This window comes from Martes martes (assembly GCF_963455335.1).
Source record: "Martes martes genome assembly, chromosome: 3".
NCBI classification, from domain to species: Eukaryota; Metazoa; Chordata; class Mammalia; order Carnivora; family Mustelidae; genus Martes; species Martes martes.
Window position 1 is genome coordinate 77,607,581 of NC_137890.1, and position 16,269 is coordinate 77,623,849.

The 16,269-nt window shown below is 41.7% G+C and overlaps 1 protein-coding gene across 2 annotated transcripts in view; it reads left to right on the forward strand.

The window, feature by feature from the left end:
• Nucleotides 1-462: 462 nt before the first annotated feature.
• Nucleotides 463-16,269, forward strand: part of SPATA13 (spermatogenesis associated 13) — an 84,924-nt gene continuing 69,117 nt past the window's right edge. The window contains exon 1 of one of the 2 annotated variants that reach the window (XM_080798393.1): nt 463-2,170. In XM_080798393.1, the coding sequence (XP_080654519.1) occupies nt 611-2,170 (1,560 nt within the window). In that variant the 5' untranslated portion in view covers nt 463-610. The remainder of the gene's footprint in view (nt 2,171-16,269) is intronic. The other variant, XM_080798392.1, reaches the window with a different exon arrangement.

Genomic DNA, 16,269 nt, shown 5'->3' on the forward strand with positions numbered 1-16,269 from the left:
GCACATAAGAAGGGGGAGGGTCAGAGGGAGAAGCAGACTCCCTGCCAAGCAGGGAGCCTGATGCGGGACTCGATCCTGGGACTCCAGGATCATGACCTGAGCCAAAGGCAGTCGCTTAACCAACTGAGCCACCAAGGCACCCTCATCCCAGCAATTTTTCCAAAAGTGTTAACTTTCAGGGGATTCGAGAATTTACCTTTACACTGAATGCACACCCCATAATTATCTTTTATTTAAGGCATGTATATTTGCATTCTTCCCTTTAATTCATTGTGAAATGAATTAGGAAAGGTAAATTTTTATTTTAAAATAGTTTTGAACTGATCAGCCCTGTCACGAGGCATGCTTCTTTTGTATTCGTAATTCTTAAACCAAATAAGCCGCTGTTCCTAGAGGTTCTGCTGTGGGGGAAAATAAGTAAATCCCTGTTTTTTATTTTCTGTTGCAGGCAGTGATCACAAGTGAGGAGCCTGATGTGCACAGCAGGTGTGAAAGCCAGGCTGGCAGCAGCCTGGGAGATGAAGGTCTGCATCTGGGGCCTGTGGACACGGATGTGCAGGTGGGTTTGAACCCTGCTGCCCTGTGGCCACGGGCTCACAGTCCCGAGAACATGACAACAACTCAGAATGGCCACGGGCGACTTGCTGCAATCCCATCTTCTGTCTCTGATCCCAAAGACCCCAAAATGGTGACTTACCCGGCATGTCAGAATGGAGGATGCAGCAGTAGCTACTGCGGGGAGGCGGAAGCCCAGGAGGCCAGACTCAGCCCCGCTAAGCTCATGCGCCTCTTCTCCGTGAGCAGGAAGAGGACTGGCACCAACCCGGAGAGGCCCCGCTCCATGGTCTTGATGGGAAATTCCTCTACCTGGAATGCCCTTGCCTCCTTTCGGAAAATGGGATCTTTCAAAAAATTGAAGTCCTCCGTCCTTCAAGGAATTCAGAACCGAGAGGGGTCAGATGTGGCAAAGGAAGACCCTCCAGAACGTGACCCGGGGAAACCCATCCCAAACGGTGCTGCAATCGGAACGCAAACCAGCAGGTGCCCCAACTCGGGACCAGCAAGTGACGCCCCGAAGGCAGGGCCAGGGGGCGTGTCGGACTGCTCCGACCCCGAGGAGGCCGACGATGCCTTCCAGAGGAGCACCCATCGGTCCCGAAGCATCCGCCGTGCCTATGGCCTGGGCCGCATCAGCCTCCTGGATGGCGACAAGCATCCAGGGTCCCAGAACCACGTCCGGCCGCTGGCCCCCGGCACCCAGGAGCCCACCGTGTGTGAGATCCTCGTGAAAGACTCCGAGAACAACAGCATCATCTACAGGAAAAGCAAGAGCACGGATAACTTGAACTTTCTGAAGAAGAGCTCCTTCAAGCGGAAGTCCACTTCAAATCTCATGGACCTCAAGGGGGCGCAGGAGAAGCCGGCGCCCCGACGGACGCTAAGCAGTTCATCGGCCGACTCGGAGAAGTTCGGTGGCTCCGAGAGGAGGACGAAGCGCTGGAAGAGCCCACTGCGGGCCAAGGACTTTGACCGCGTCCTGAGGTTTGTGAGCAGCGCCACGGACGCGGCCTGGAGGAGAGAGAGCCCCAGCAGGGGGGCGCCCTCGCCGGGCGAGGCGAGCCAGAGGCTGCAGGTGCACAGCCGGCTGCACGACGCTTACTCCCGCCGCGTGTCCACCAGCGCCGAGCGCGAGTGGAGGAGGTGCGCAGGCGCGCACGCCGGCTCCGGCTGCGGCTTGCCCGGGGCCCCGAGCCCCCGGGTGGACGTGGACACGGCCGTCTTTTCTCTGGAAGCCCCAGGCTCCTGGGCAGCAGAGAGTGCCGGTCCTTGCATCGGCAGCGCCTCGCCGAGTCCGGTTGCCCAGGACTCCAAGGAACGCCAAGCTGGTGGCCAGTTTACGTTCGAACCCGAGCAGCCGCTCATCCCTCCAAGGCCTACCACGCCCAAGCCCCCTAGCCCCCACAGCCCAGGCGCGGGAAATGCCGCGTGTCCCAACAGCCTCAGCGCGCTGTCCCTCAGTTCCGTGGACAGTGAAGAAAGGGCAGAGGGGCCTGTGACCTCCCGGGATTCTGTGCAAGCCGCATGTGACAAAGGCCATGAGGACAGTGCGGGCAGCCACCCTCAGCTGAGCCCACACCTGGCGTCGGGTGCAGAAGAAAGGAGAGAGGAGGTAAGACAGAGCAGGGACGTCCCGTAGGTAACCTGCTGCGGAGGGGTTGCCTGTCACAGCTCTAATCTTTCATCTCTCCTGGAGGTTGCCCTTACACTGGGGTGTGTGTGTGTGTGTGTGTGTGTGTGTGTGTTGTCTGTGTCCCCGTCCCCTGGCATTTATCCTCTTTCCTTCACCTGCTTGAGAGGCAGGCAGCCCCGTGCTAATTGGACTGCCCTCACGATTATTCCGGTCAAGTTTCTGTCATCTCTGTCTTTATCTCTTTTGAAATGAATTGCTAGTATACCAGATCCCTTGAGATGGCACTTGCCACACCATTCATTCAAAAGGTATTTATAGAGGACCCACCACGTGCTGGATTGGGGTGGGGGTGGAGTTGATAGAGACCTCTCTTCCACTCTATGCAGCTAATAGGGGCTCTCAAAAATTTTTTTTGAAACTTTTGTTTTTTAATTAAATTACCCATAGCTTTCTTCTCTGTATTTTAAATTGTTTCTGTATCCTTCCAACAGACTACATATAAATGAGATTCCTTGTGTTAAGAAACCATTATATGTTCTAAATCTTTTATTTTCTAGGAATGAATTTGAAACATGCAGTTTGATACTTGTCAACCTCTGAGTGACGATGGTTCAAAGAAATTTTTATGATGGTTATTGTACTTATTTTTAGAGTAGAACATAAGCATCTCATGAATCAGATCAACTAATAACTGTCAAGGCTCCAGGAGCAATGTTCTTTTCATATCCTGTCAAGCATCCAGACAACTTTACCTTACTGTGTAATTTTCACTTATTTCTAAATGCATTCAGTACATTACAGAGCTGAAAGATGAGGAAATGCATTCATGTGTATATATTGCAAATTATTCTTCATGTACATTTCTAGACTATTTTACAGGTATAAATTGGTACTTGCCATGGAAAATAATCCCCTAGCAACTCTTTCTTCCCACTGATCCCTGGAGAGGACCTCGGTTTTATTTTAATGCATGTAGATGAATGATTACACAGCAGCTTTTGCAAACATGGAAGCCAGGATAGCCTGTGTACTGTCTGCTTTGACCTTTGCTTTGCAGAGAGAATTTGAAAGTAGAAATCCTGTTGCAGATGACTCTCAGGAGATCTAAATTATCCTGATGTATCCCTGGGCAGCCAAAAGAGTAAGGCTGCCTCACTTTTTGTGGATGTAAGTTTGTACGAAGACCTCAGGGCCAGCATGTCTTCTAGAGGTCTTGTATATTGATGACCATTTGCTCACTTGCGTATTTCCAAAGAAGCCTTATCTAACAGTTGTAAGGACACTGGCCTCATTGTCAGCTTTGGGAAGGAGTTCCAATTCTGTTAGCTATGCTGTATGTAGTTGGCCAAAGCCTGAACCAGGCTGGGCTTCACTCCTTCCCTGGATGATAAGATGAAGCATTTCTTCTACCAAACACCCAGCCTGACCCACAGATGGTTTAGAACGACCCCCCACCCCAGCCCCCAGGTCCAAAATAAGAGTTTTGAATAGGTCTAGAGGGTCTTTATATGAAACATGGAGATTTTATTTTCTGCTTAATAAAATCAGTAAAAAATCATCATTAAAATATTTTCTTCCTGAGTACATATTAAATGAACATATGCAAGAGATAGTTTCTAACTTTTCAGAATTATTTTGATCATTACATAGTTTTACCCATATATTTGTAAAGTATAACTTAATTATATATAGTTATATATAATTTAATCATATATAATTTAATTTGTACCCACAGGGGATCACCAAAGATAGAAAACAGGGCACAGGTCATCAGGAGTGCACACGTGTATATAGATAATTTTACAAATTTGCTTCAAGATGTTTATCACTTTTTGAAGTTACGTTTATTTCTTCAAAATTCTTATCAAGCATATCAGGCTTCCTCTTGTGCTTTTAAAGTAAATGTAATAAAGAAAAATATAATGATGGTTTTGCCCAATTTGCATTTTACATATTGGTAATCTTCAGTGTTACTTGCAGAGAAGTAAAATATATATATGATACAGTAAAATAGAATATGAAACCTTCTCTGTTGACATTTAGAAACAAAATACAAGCATAATGAAACAAACAGAAAAACAAATTACAAAATGCAAGAACTCCAACCTTTATGATTTAAAAAGCAGTTTTTTGGGTGCCTGGGTGGCTCAGTTGTTAAGTGTCAGCCTTTCACTGATGTCATGATCCCCGGGGTCCTGGGATTGAGTCCTATGTCAGGCTCTTCACTCAGCAGGAAGCCTGCTTCTCCCTCTCCCACTTCCCCCTGCTTGTGTTCCCTCTCTCACTGTGTCTCTCTCTGTCAAATAAATAAATAAAATCTTTAAAAAAGATAAAATAAAAAACAGTTTTCGTCCATCTTACATAGCATAACACAAATTTAAATTTCAGTATCAATATATCTTAATGTACAGTGTATTATTTTTTACTTAATTCATTGATAGTATGGTTCTACTTCTATGTTTAAAGCTAGTTGAAGTTATGGTTAGTGTTGAATATAAAAAAGGTTGAAATCTATATATATAATCACATTTAAAATAAATATTATAATGCAGTTTGGGAGAATAATTTTAAAATTTAGAACCTATTTTATATTACTTTGGAAAAAGGGTGGGAAAATGCCTGGATACCCTTCCTTTATGAAACACTAGAAAAATCACCTTGTTAACTTTATACTTCTGCCACCTAGTGGTAAGTTTCTTTGTAAGAATAATGATCAGTTGAAGGATTCCACAATTGTTTAAGTTTAAAAATGCGATTTAGTATTTATACTGTGGACAGTGCTCCCTGATAAAGAGATAGGCACATGAATTTAGAGTATTCTTGGCTGGTTTTCCCACCAAGTCACAGAATAGCCCCATTGGCTGAATTAGGTCACTAGGAAAGGGACCCCGTCCCTAGTCATGCCATATAGGTTCAGAAATTTGTGGTAGTGTTGAAATAGGCCACAGATGAAGTTCTTTTATTTTATTTATGTTTTTATATTTATATTATATGTTTATATTATATTTATTTGTTTCATTATTTTTAAAGATTTTATTTGTTTACTTAAGAGAGAGAGCACAAGTAGCCGGAGTGGCAGAGACAGAGGGAGAAGCAGGCTCCCTACTGAGCAAGGAGCTCGATGTGGGACTCAATCCCAGGACCCTGGGATCATGACCTGAGCTGAAGGTAGACACTTAACCAACTGAGCCACCCAGGTGCCCCTGTTTATTTATTTTTAAAGATTGTATTTATTTTTTTAGACAACAAGAGCATGCAGGTGTGCACATCCACATACCAGTTGGTGGAGGAGCGGAGGGGGAGAGAGAATCTCAAGCAGACTCCAAGCTGAGCATGGAGCCCCACTTGGGGCTCAATCCTCTGACCCTGAGATCATGACCTGAGCTAGAATCCAGAGTCAGACACTTACTGAGACACCAGGTGCCCCAGAGCTCTTTTAAATGATGAAAACCCATTGTAACTGCTTGAGAAGGAGCTTTAGTCTTATAGTAGATTTTTATTTTATTTTATTTTTTTAGTTTCGTTGGAATCCTGGCTCTGTCATTCCAAAGATGCCTACCATTGAGTGAATTGCTGAGTTTCTTCTGGCCTCAGTCTTCTCAAGAGTAGAATGTGGGATAGCTTCATCTTGCCTTGGATGTTTGTAGGGACCAGGAGATTTAGGCCCATTAAGCACTTTGCCCAGTGTTTAACACTGGTTGTCACTGTGTGATGATTACTATCGATTTAGATGATTTTCCATCTTAGATTGACCTGACTTTTTGAAACATAGGCCAACTGAGATCAGATTTTTCCAAAAGTGTTTTTTTGACTCTGTTATAGTCTTAGGGAGGATTGTGAAGATCTTTAAACAGTTAGTTTGACTTTACATTAATTTTTTTTTTTTAAGCACGAGAGTTAGGTTCCAGCATGACCTAAAATTTAAGTGTTCATTTAGTGTTGCACCAAAGCCAATTTGTTGAGCGCCTACCACATATAAGGCACTCAAATTAGATGTAGCTCTATAAGGATGTCAAGGACATCATTAACGAGCTAAGATGTGTCTAAACCATATTAGAACTATGCAGAATAGATTAAATCCCACAAAAGAGGTAAAACCATATGCTGTGGGGTTTCAGAAGAGTTATAGTTTTTACCCATGTATCAAATCAAGGAAAGAATCTGATTAAAGAAGGGGAGATGTCTACATATAATTTTCAGTGGTCAGATATACAGAGATTTTATGTGATTTGAGAGAACAGGAAATAACATAGTTTGGTTTGGTGTAGGGGAATGAACCAAGTTAAGATGAAATCATTAAGGCCAGATCATGGACACTCTTGAATTTTCATTTTTTGTTAACATATATTTGTTTCAGGGGTACTGGTTTGTGATTCATCAGTCTTACACAATTCATAGCACTCACCATAGCATATACCCGCCCCCCCGCCCCCCCCGCAGTGTTCACCATCCAGCCACCCCATCCCTCCCACTCTCTTCCCCTCCAGCAACTCTCGGTTTATTTCCTGGGATTAAGAGTCTCTTATGGTTTGTCTCCCTCTCTGGTTTCATCTTGTTTCATTTTTCCTTCCCTTCCCATATGATCCTCTGTCTTGTTTATCAAATTCCTCAGATCAGTGAAAGCATATGATAATTGTCTTTCTCTGATTGACTTATTTTGTTTAGCATAATACCCTCTAATTAATCCTCTTGTTGCAAATGGCAACGTTTTGTTTTCCACTGTGTATATATACACCACATCTTCTTTATCCATTCTTCTGTTGATGGACATCTAGGCTCTTTCCATAGTTTGGCTGTTGTGGACATTGCTTCTATAAACATAGGGGTGCGTGTGCCCCTTCAGATCACTACATTTGTATTTTTAGGGTAAATACCCAGTAGAGTAATTGCTGGGTCGTAGGGTAGCTCTATTTTCAACTTTTTGAGGAACGTCCATACTGTTTTCCAGAGTGGCTGCAACAGCTTGCATTCCCGTCAACAGTGTAGGAGGGTTCCCCTTTCTCCACATCCTTACCAACATCTCCCATTTCCTGACTTGCTAATTTTAGCCATTCTGACTGGTGTCAGGTGGTATCTCACTGTGGTTTTGATTTGGATTTCCCTGATGCCGAGTGATGTTGAGTACATTTTCATGTGTCTCTTGGCCATTTGGATGTCTTTGGAGAAATGTTCATGTCTTCTCCCCATTTCTTGATTGGATTATTTGTTCTTTGGGTGTTGAGTTTGATAGGTTCTTTATAGATTTTGGATACTAACCCTTTATCTGATATGTCATTTGCAAATAAATCTTCTCCCATTTTGTCAGTTGCCTTTTGGTTTTGTTGACTGTTTCCTTTGCTTTGTAAAAGCTTTTGATCTAGATGAAGTCCCAATAGTTCATTTTTGCCCTTGCTTCCCTTGCCTTTGGTGATGTTTCTAGGAAGAAGTTACTGCAGCTGAGGTCGAAAAGGTTGCTGCCTGTGTTCTTCTCAAGGATTTTGATGGGTTCCTATCTCATCCATTTTGAGTCTATTTTTGTGTGTGGTGTAAGGAAATGGTCCAGTTTCATTCTTCTGCATTGGCTGCCCTATTTTCCCAATACCACTTGTTGAAGAGACGGTCTTTTTTCCATTGGACATTCATTCTTGCTTTGTTGAAGAGTAGTTGACCATAGAGCTGAGTGTCCATTTCTGGGCTCTATGTTCTCTTCTGTTGATCTATGTGTCTGTTCTTGTGCCAGTACCATGCCGTCTTGATGATTACAGCTTTGTAATACAGATTGAAGTCTGGAATGGTAATGCTGCCGGTTTGGTTTTCTTTTTCAACATTCCTCTGGCTATTCGGGATCTTTTCTGGTTCCATATAAATTTTAAGATTATTTGTTTCATTTCTTTGAAAAAGGTTAATGGCATTTTCATAGGGATTGAATTAAATGTGTAGATTGCTTTAGATAGCATAGACATTTCCACAATATTTGTTCTTCCAATCCATGAGCATGGAACATTTTTCCATTTCTTTGTGTCTTCCTCAGTTTCTTTCATGAATATTTTATAGTTTTCTGAGTACAGAGTCTTTGCTTGTTTGGTTAGATTTATTCCTAAATATCTTATGGTTTGGGGTACAATTGTAAATGAGATCGACTCCTTGATTTTTCTTTCTTCTGTCTTATTGGTGTATAGAAATGCAACTGATTTCTGTGCATTGGTTTTATATCCTGACACTTTACTGAATTCCTGTGTGAGTTCTAGCAGTTTTGGAGTGGAGTCTTTGGGTTTTCTGGACACACTTTGAATTTAGAGTAAAGAATCTATACATTACTTGGTAATTACCGTGGAGTCAGGGATATTTTTGAATAGGGAAGAACTAAGCTCAGAACTGTGTTTTAGGGAAGTTAATCCACCATTGGTAAAGAAAAAAATTGGAAAGAAAGGTGATAGCGGCAAAGCTATTAGGAATTTAATACCAGAGAGAGCTCAGGTAATAAGGCTGTAACATGTGGGGATGGGAATAGAATATATAAGGAAAGAAGGAAAAGGAGTGAATGAAACAACACATTATAAAGCCTAATGTATCTTATCATTCAGTATCTACCTACCTGATACAGATGCCAGATATAAGGAAAAGAAAGAATTGAAGAAAAAAAGCTGTTCTTGTTCCTACAGACTCACATTCTAACTGGTAGATTGGAATGTGTATAAATAATTATACTGTAGTGTGGTGTTTCCAGTGAGGATTGTACAAAGTACCATGAGAGCATCAAAGACCGAATTACTAACCCTGGGTAAAGAATTGCTTAATTGGGGAATGACGAGTGTGTGGGGACTTGAAGAAGATCAGGATGGGAGATGCAGAGGGCAGCGGTTGAGGAGGAGTGGCAGGGCCTTCCAGGCCAACTGGAAGAGCGTGGGGGGAGGAGGAGGGACTGTAGACATAGGGAGAGAGTCAACCAAAGGAGTTTCCAAGCCTTACTTTCCTCCCTGTAAACTGGGAGTAGCTAGAGTACCTACCTATCACATGGGGGTTGTTGTGAAGATAAAATGAGGCCGTGCGGGTGGAGAACTCAGCGCTGAGCTTTGCCTGTAGTAAGTGTCCACAAAGATGTTAATCTATGGCAGCTAAGGGAACTGCACGTTGCTCACCTAACTTTTGTGCAGGGTGGTTGGGTGGAGAAGTGGGAGATAAGATCCGAAAGATAGGTCTGTGCGTAGTTTAGAAGGGCCTTGCTTGGAGCTTGGACTTTACCCTGCAGGCAGGAGAAAGCCAGAGAGGTGTTCACTCAGGATGGCAGAAGGGGACCCACTACATAGAGAGGATTGGGATATCCTGGGAGAGAGCATTCCTCAATAGTCTAGTCCAGACGTGATGAGGTCTGTACTGAAACCATGAAGAGGAGAGTTATACTTCAAAATGATTTCGCGGTGTATATTTTTAATTAGCATTTGAATATTTTGGGGGAGAGAGAAGTCAAAGGTGATGGGGCAATTGGGAGGCTACTCGTGTGTTGGAATCAGTAATCAAACAAGCCATGAAATCAATGGACCAGAGCTGAATTCAGGTTATTATCCTAGCCCTTCCACTAACATGCTGGCTCCTGGTGGGAAATCCCTTTCCTTTTCTGAACCTCAGTTTATTTGTACACTCCAGTGTTTTTAGGATTTTATCATTTTCTTCCTCAGAAACTTGTAGCTTCAAAATTGTTGGAAGCCATTGTACAACCCAGTCTTAAAAGGTAAAGCGATTTGACTGCTTGACTGGGAGATGTTATAGAATACAAATTGTCATTACCACTTTGGTTTTCGCCTGGCCCTGAACCACCACTTATGGTGTCCTCTAGGCTCTGCCAGTGCTGATTTTAGCTTGCCCACCACTCACTGTGGTGACCCCCCACCCGAGAACCGCAACTTGTGTTTTTCTTCCCGACTCACAAAAAGGAGGATATTTTGTGGCATCAAAAGGTACAGTATCACAAAAATAAAACTTTCTCCAACTTCAGTACTGGAGCAATCCCATAGGGGCTAAAGTCAGGCCTGTTTTCAATGTGAGTTACAAATTGTAGAGTTTTATGAGGCTGATGGGTACTTAACACTTAATGATAGCTCCAAAATGCTGTTTTTGGTGTGATTTAATCAGAGATAGAGATACATTACATAATTTTGACTACAAATGAATCTTTGGGTTCCTCAAAAAGCTATTTGGGAGACTTCGACAATTCTGGAGGTTGGAAATGATTCACGGCTATTTCACAGAACCATCCCTGGAGCCAGAAATTTTGGACGTCGCATTTATAGGAGAAAATGTAGTGACCCTAGAAAGTCTGCCCAAAGCTTTTTACAACTTTTATTGAGGTATGATTTGCATAACATGAAACTCACCAATCGTGAGTATACATTTTGAGGATTTTAGGAAATTTATAGAGATGTGCAGCCCCTGCTATGGTCAAGTTATGGAATACTTCCATTATGCCAGAAAGTTCCCCCATGTCCCTGCTCCTGTAAAGACCTAGGCAACAACTGATCTGCATTCTGTCTCATTTTTTTTTAAGTGAGCAATTCAGTGATTTGTAGTAAATTTATGGAGTTGTGTAGCCATCCCCACTGTCTATCACTCCTGAAGGCGACCTCACATCCATTTGTGGTCACTCCCTGTTGCATCCCTGGCACCTGATCTATTTTGTGTCTGTAGGTTATACTTTTCTGGATATGTCATTGAAATAGAATCATATAATATGTGGTCCCTTGTGTTTGGCTTCTTTCACCTAGCATTTTGTTTTCAAAATTGATTCGTGTTGTAGGGTATATTAGCCCTTTCTTTCTTTCTTTCTTTCTTTCTTTCTTTCTTTCTTTAAGATTTTATTTATTTATCTGAAAGAGAGAGGGCCCACACCAGTAGGGGCAGGAGTAGAGTGAGAGGGAGGAGCAGACTCCCTGCTGAGCAGGGAGACTGACTTGGGGCTTGACCCCAGGAACCTGGGATCATGACATGAGTGGAAATCACATGCTTAACCAACTGAGCCACCCAGGCATTCCTCACTTAATTTCTTTTCTAAGGCTGAGTAATAATCAGTTGTATGGATATCCCACATTATGTTTATCCATTCATCAGTTGTTAGACATTTGAGTTGTTCCCACTCTGGGGCTGTTATGAATAATGCTGCTATGAATATTTATGTACAAGTCTTATGTGAACATATGTTTCCATTCTCTTGGGTAGATAACTAGGAGGTAAATTTCTGGGTCATATGTGATTCTGTGTCTCACCATTTGAGGAACTGCCACACTGTTGTTTTTGGTTTTTGGTTTTTTAAAAATTTATTTATTTGAGAGAGCAAGAAAGTGAGAGAGAGAGCATGAGAGGGGAGAAGGTCAGAGGGAGAATTAGACTCCCCACAGAGCTGGGAGCCCGATGTGGGACTTGATCCCAGGACTCCAGGATCATGACCTGAGCTGAAGGCAGTCAGTTAACCAACTGAGCCACCCAGGCGCCCCTGCCACACTGTTTTCTAAAACAGTTGTCCCATTATAGATTCCCACCAGCAGTATATTAGGCTGCCAGTTTCTCTGCGTCCTTGCCAGGACTTGGTATGGTCACTATTCTAGATTCTAGTCCTTCAAGTGGTGTGTAGTGGTATCTCACTTTGATTTTAATTAGCATTTCCCTAATGACTAATGCTGTTGATCATCTTGTTTATTAGCTATTCATTTATCTTATTTGGCAAACTCCTCATACTTGCACTGCATTTTTAGTTTTATTGAGCAGTAGGATTTCTTTATACATTCTAGTTACAAGTCCTCTACCAGTTATATGACTTGCAGTTGTTTTCTCACAATCTTTGGGTTGTCTTTTTATTTTCTTGATTGGGTCTTTTGAAGAGTAAAAATCTCTGTATTGACAAAAATCATCAAGATTTTCTCCTATCTTCTGGAAATGTTAGTTTTAGCTCTCATACTTAGGAATATGTTCCCTTTTTAATTGTGTTTTTTATTTTAATTCCAGTATAGTTAACCTACAGTGTTATATTAGTTTCAGGTGTGCAATATAATGATTCAGCAATTCTATACATTTCTTATCGCTCATCGTGGTAAGTCTCCTCTTAGTCCCTTTTACCTATTTCCCCCATCCACCTTCCCTCTGGTAACCATCAGTTTGTTCTCTATATTGAGATTGTGTTTTTTGATTTACCTCTCTCTATTTTTTTTTTCCTTTGCTCATTTGTTTTGTTTCTTAAATGGGAAATGCTCCATTCTTGGTTAATTTTTGTGTATAATGTGAGATAAAGGTCTAAGTTCTTTTTTTTTTTTTCTTTTTTGGCATATGGACATCCAATTATCCTACCTTCATTTGTTGAACGATCGACAATTTTTACATTACAGAGAATATACGTTTCCATACCCCACTGGGTTCTCAATTTTCTCTGACAGAGAATCTCTAGAAACTTGAGTCACAGAAATTGCAATTACAGTTGGAAAGATCATTTGAAAATATGATCCCATTTGTGCTTTAAAAAATATTTTTCTAACAAAGTTAACATTTTGTTAAAAGGACATCTGCTATACCATCGGTATATCCCTGAAGTATTAATAATCCTGGGGTGCGTATTTGCTCAGCAGCACCCCACAGGGGATGTTGTAAAGAGAGTTAATATGCTTTCTGTTAGTCATCCTTGTGCTAGCTTATGTTTAGTTTCTCCCAAGGTATTTTCTGTTTGTTTAGTTTTCCTTTTATAGGAGAACAACTAAAGAGAAAAAGATCTCTTGCAGAAATATTAAGTCAGGGGTGCCTGGGTGGCTCAGTCTGTTAAGGGTCTACTTTCTGCTCAGGTCATGATCTCAGGATCCTGGCACTGAGCCCCTGGCATTGAGAGGCTCCTTGCTCAGTGAGGGGTGTCTGATTCTTCCTTTCCTTCTGCTCTCCGTGCCTCCCCCAACCTCTAGCTCATGCATGCAATGCATGTGCTCTTAAGTAAATAAATACAAAAAATCTTAAAAAAAAAAAAAAAAGAAACATTATTAAGTCATAAAATTCAGGTCATGAGCCAAAATGTGAAAGCTTTCTCTAAAAAAGATTTTATTGTTCAGAGAGCAAGAACGTGAGCCAGGGGAGGGGCAGAGAGAGAGAGAATCTCAAGCAGACTCTGCACTGAGCTGGGACCCTGGTGTGAGGCTTGATCCCATGACCCTGGGATCATGACTGAGTGGAAATCAAGAATTGGGCACTTGGGGCGCCTGGTTGGCTCAGATGGTTAAACATCTGCCTTCAGCTCAGGTCATGATCCTGGGGTCCTGGGATTGTGCCCTGTGGTAGGCTCTCTGCTTGGAGGAGATCCTGCTTCTCCCTTTCCTTCTACTGTTCCTCCTAATTGTGCTCTCTCGTTCTTTCAAAAAATTAGGAAAATATTTAAAAAAAAAAAAGAGTTGGGCACCTAACCGACTACCGACTGAGCCACCCTGGCACCCCTACAGTAGCTTTTTATTTTAACAATCAAGTCAACGTTTTCTGTCTTTTAAAAGAAGTTTCCACTTGCCCTAAAAAAGATTCATGTTTGTCAGTACGTTAATAGGTATATCTTTTGCAGTGGTCGTTTCAAAGTATTTCTGAATGGGTTCTTAATATTTGACAGGCTACTCAACTTTATAAACTTAAAAGGCCACTTATAAATTATTTTCTAAAAATCTTAAATCTAAAAAGTAGTGTAATGTACATGTGATATGTCATCCTTGAACTTTAAAGTGGTTCATTTCTAGAACAGTTTTTTCTCTAGTGAAATATCATCAAATAGGATTTTCCCATTAAAAAAAGACAAGGGGAGGGGTAGCCTGGGTGGCTCAGTCAGTTAAGCAGCCGGCTCTTGATTTTGGCTCAGGTCATGATCTCAGGGTCCTGGAATTGAGCCCTGTCATGCTCTGTGCTCAGCGGGAATCTGCTTCTCCCTCTGCCTCTCCCTCTGCTCGTGGTCTCTTTCTCTCTCTCTCTCAAATAAATAAGTAAAAATCTTTTAAAAATTAAAAAAAAAAAGAGGGGGAAGAGAGGGACAGAATTACATACCTATATGTCTGAGCAGAAGCCTAGTTTTTATAGTGTTACCATAAGAACAATATGTAATCAGGTATAAATGATGTTAATATATCATAATTACAATATAATCAATTTGTTATGATCAGTAATTAATAATCATTAATAATACAAAGTATCATTAATGCTATGCATTTTAAGCTTGCTTTCTTTTTTTTTTTTTGCCAACAAAGTGGGTTTTGTTTGTTTGTTTTGGTTTTTTTTTCTTTTTAAGATTTTATTTATTTATTTGACAGACAGAGATCACAAGTAGGCAGAGAGGCAGGCAGAGAGAGAGGGGGAAACAGGCTCGCTGCTGAGCAGAGAGCCCGATGCGGGACTTGATCCCAGGACCCTGAGACCATGACCTGAGCCAAAGGCAGAGGCTTAACCCACTGAGCCACCCAGGCACCCCATTTTAAGCTTTCTAAAATACATGTAATACTTAAATGATATGAGCCAGTATTATAGTGTATCTGTCAGGGTTTTAATGTTTACTCTTATTTGGTGCTTTGTTTTAATTTGTGGATGACAAAGGCATAATAAGACCTTACAGCAGTCAGAAAATGCAGAAAAGTAGTGTTCGTATTTTTTTTAAGATTTTTTTATTCTTTTTAAGATTTTTTTATTCATTTATTTGACAGAGAGAGACACAGCGAGAGAGGGAACACAAGCAGGGGGAGTGGGAGAGGGAGAAGCAGGTTTCCTGCTGAGCAGGGAACCCTATACGGGGCTTGATCCCAGGATCCTGGGATCATACCCTGAGCTGAAGGCAGATGCTTAATGACTGAACCACCCAGGTTCCCCTAGTGTTCATATTTTTAGGGGGAAATTTTAGCTGGTTAAGATGTTTAAGATGCCAGTGTATCTTGTTTTTTTTCCTGGTTTTTCTCATTTTAAGCTTCCCTATAATAATTAAGATCAAAGAGCATCCAAGGTTGGAAATCACTTTTCACTTGGCTTGGTGACATGTTATTGTGATACATCATTGCCATGACAATCAGAAGGAATACTTCAGGTTTAACTGGCAGAAGGGCATAGCTACAAATTGCCACATGTTGCTGTATAAACTGAAAGTTATCTATGTTTCTGCCAGTCCAGGGACAAAATGGCAATTTGGCATGTTGCCTTCACTTAGAATGCTAGTAGTAAAGCTGGAGTTGGAGTGGGGAGGGGGCTCAGGTGGGTTGGAGAGGAAAGAACACTCACAGATGGTTCTTTCCTAGGAAACTGGCACTGATGTAGTTGCTAGCCACGAATGCCAACATTTCGGAGCGGTCGAGAAGCTCTGTGGTATAAAATAGGTGGGCTTTGTACTAGGGCCACCTGAGTTCAAACCCTAGTTTCCCTGCTAACCAGCTGTATGTCCTTGACCTACTTAAGCCTCAGTTTCTTTAAAAATGGAGATAATAGTATTTACTAGGATTAAATGAAATAATGCTTAGTAAAGTCAATAAATGTTGCCCTTATCATAGTCATAAACTTTGTTATCATTAAAATTACTGCCTTTGGTCAGATACTTCAGTGTAGACCAGTTAAACTTTGCAAATTACTTCTGATCTTCTAGCCAGAGTTTCCCAAAGTTTGGAGAGAAGTTCACACCCAGGATGCAAGGTAATGGTGTAGATTCTTGAGCTCCACCTGGAGCTATGGAATTGGAATCACTAGAGTCCAGATCCACTAATCTGGACTTTTGACATGCTACCCAGGAAATTATTTTTGCCACCCTGAAGTTGAGATCCGCTCTCCAGCCTGAGGCTCTACATATTAAGTATCTAGGTTCTTACAGGTGTTAAGAATCCTGTTTTTTAGGTTTGGGTGGTTCTCTTCCAGATCTACCCCAGTTAATTCTTGATTTGGGAAATAGAGTTATTTCTGAAAAAGTTAAAGGTAGCCTATAATCCTATTTTTCTCATGAACTCTATAATCAGTGGGGTATGAATTTTTACAGAATACAAACAAAAATCCTCTTCAGCAAAACAGTGAAATTAAAGTTTTTCAAGCAGGAAATGGTGGAATAAAGAATTTGGTCCAAAATATGTTGAGAAGGG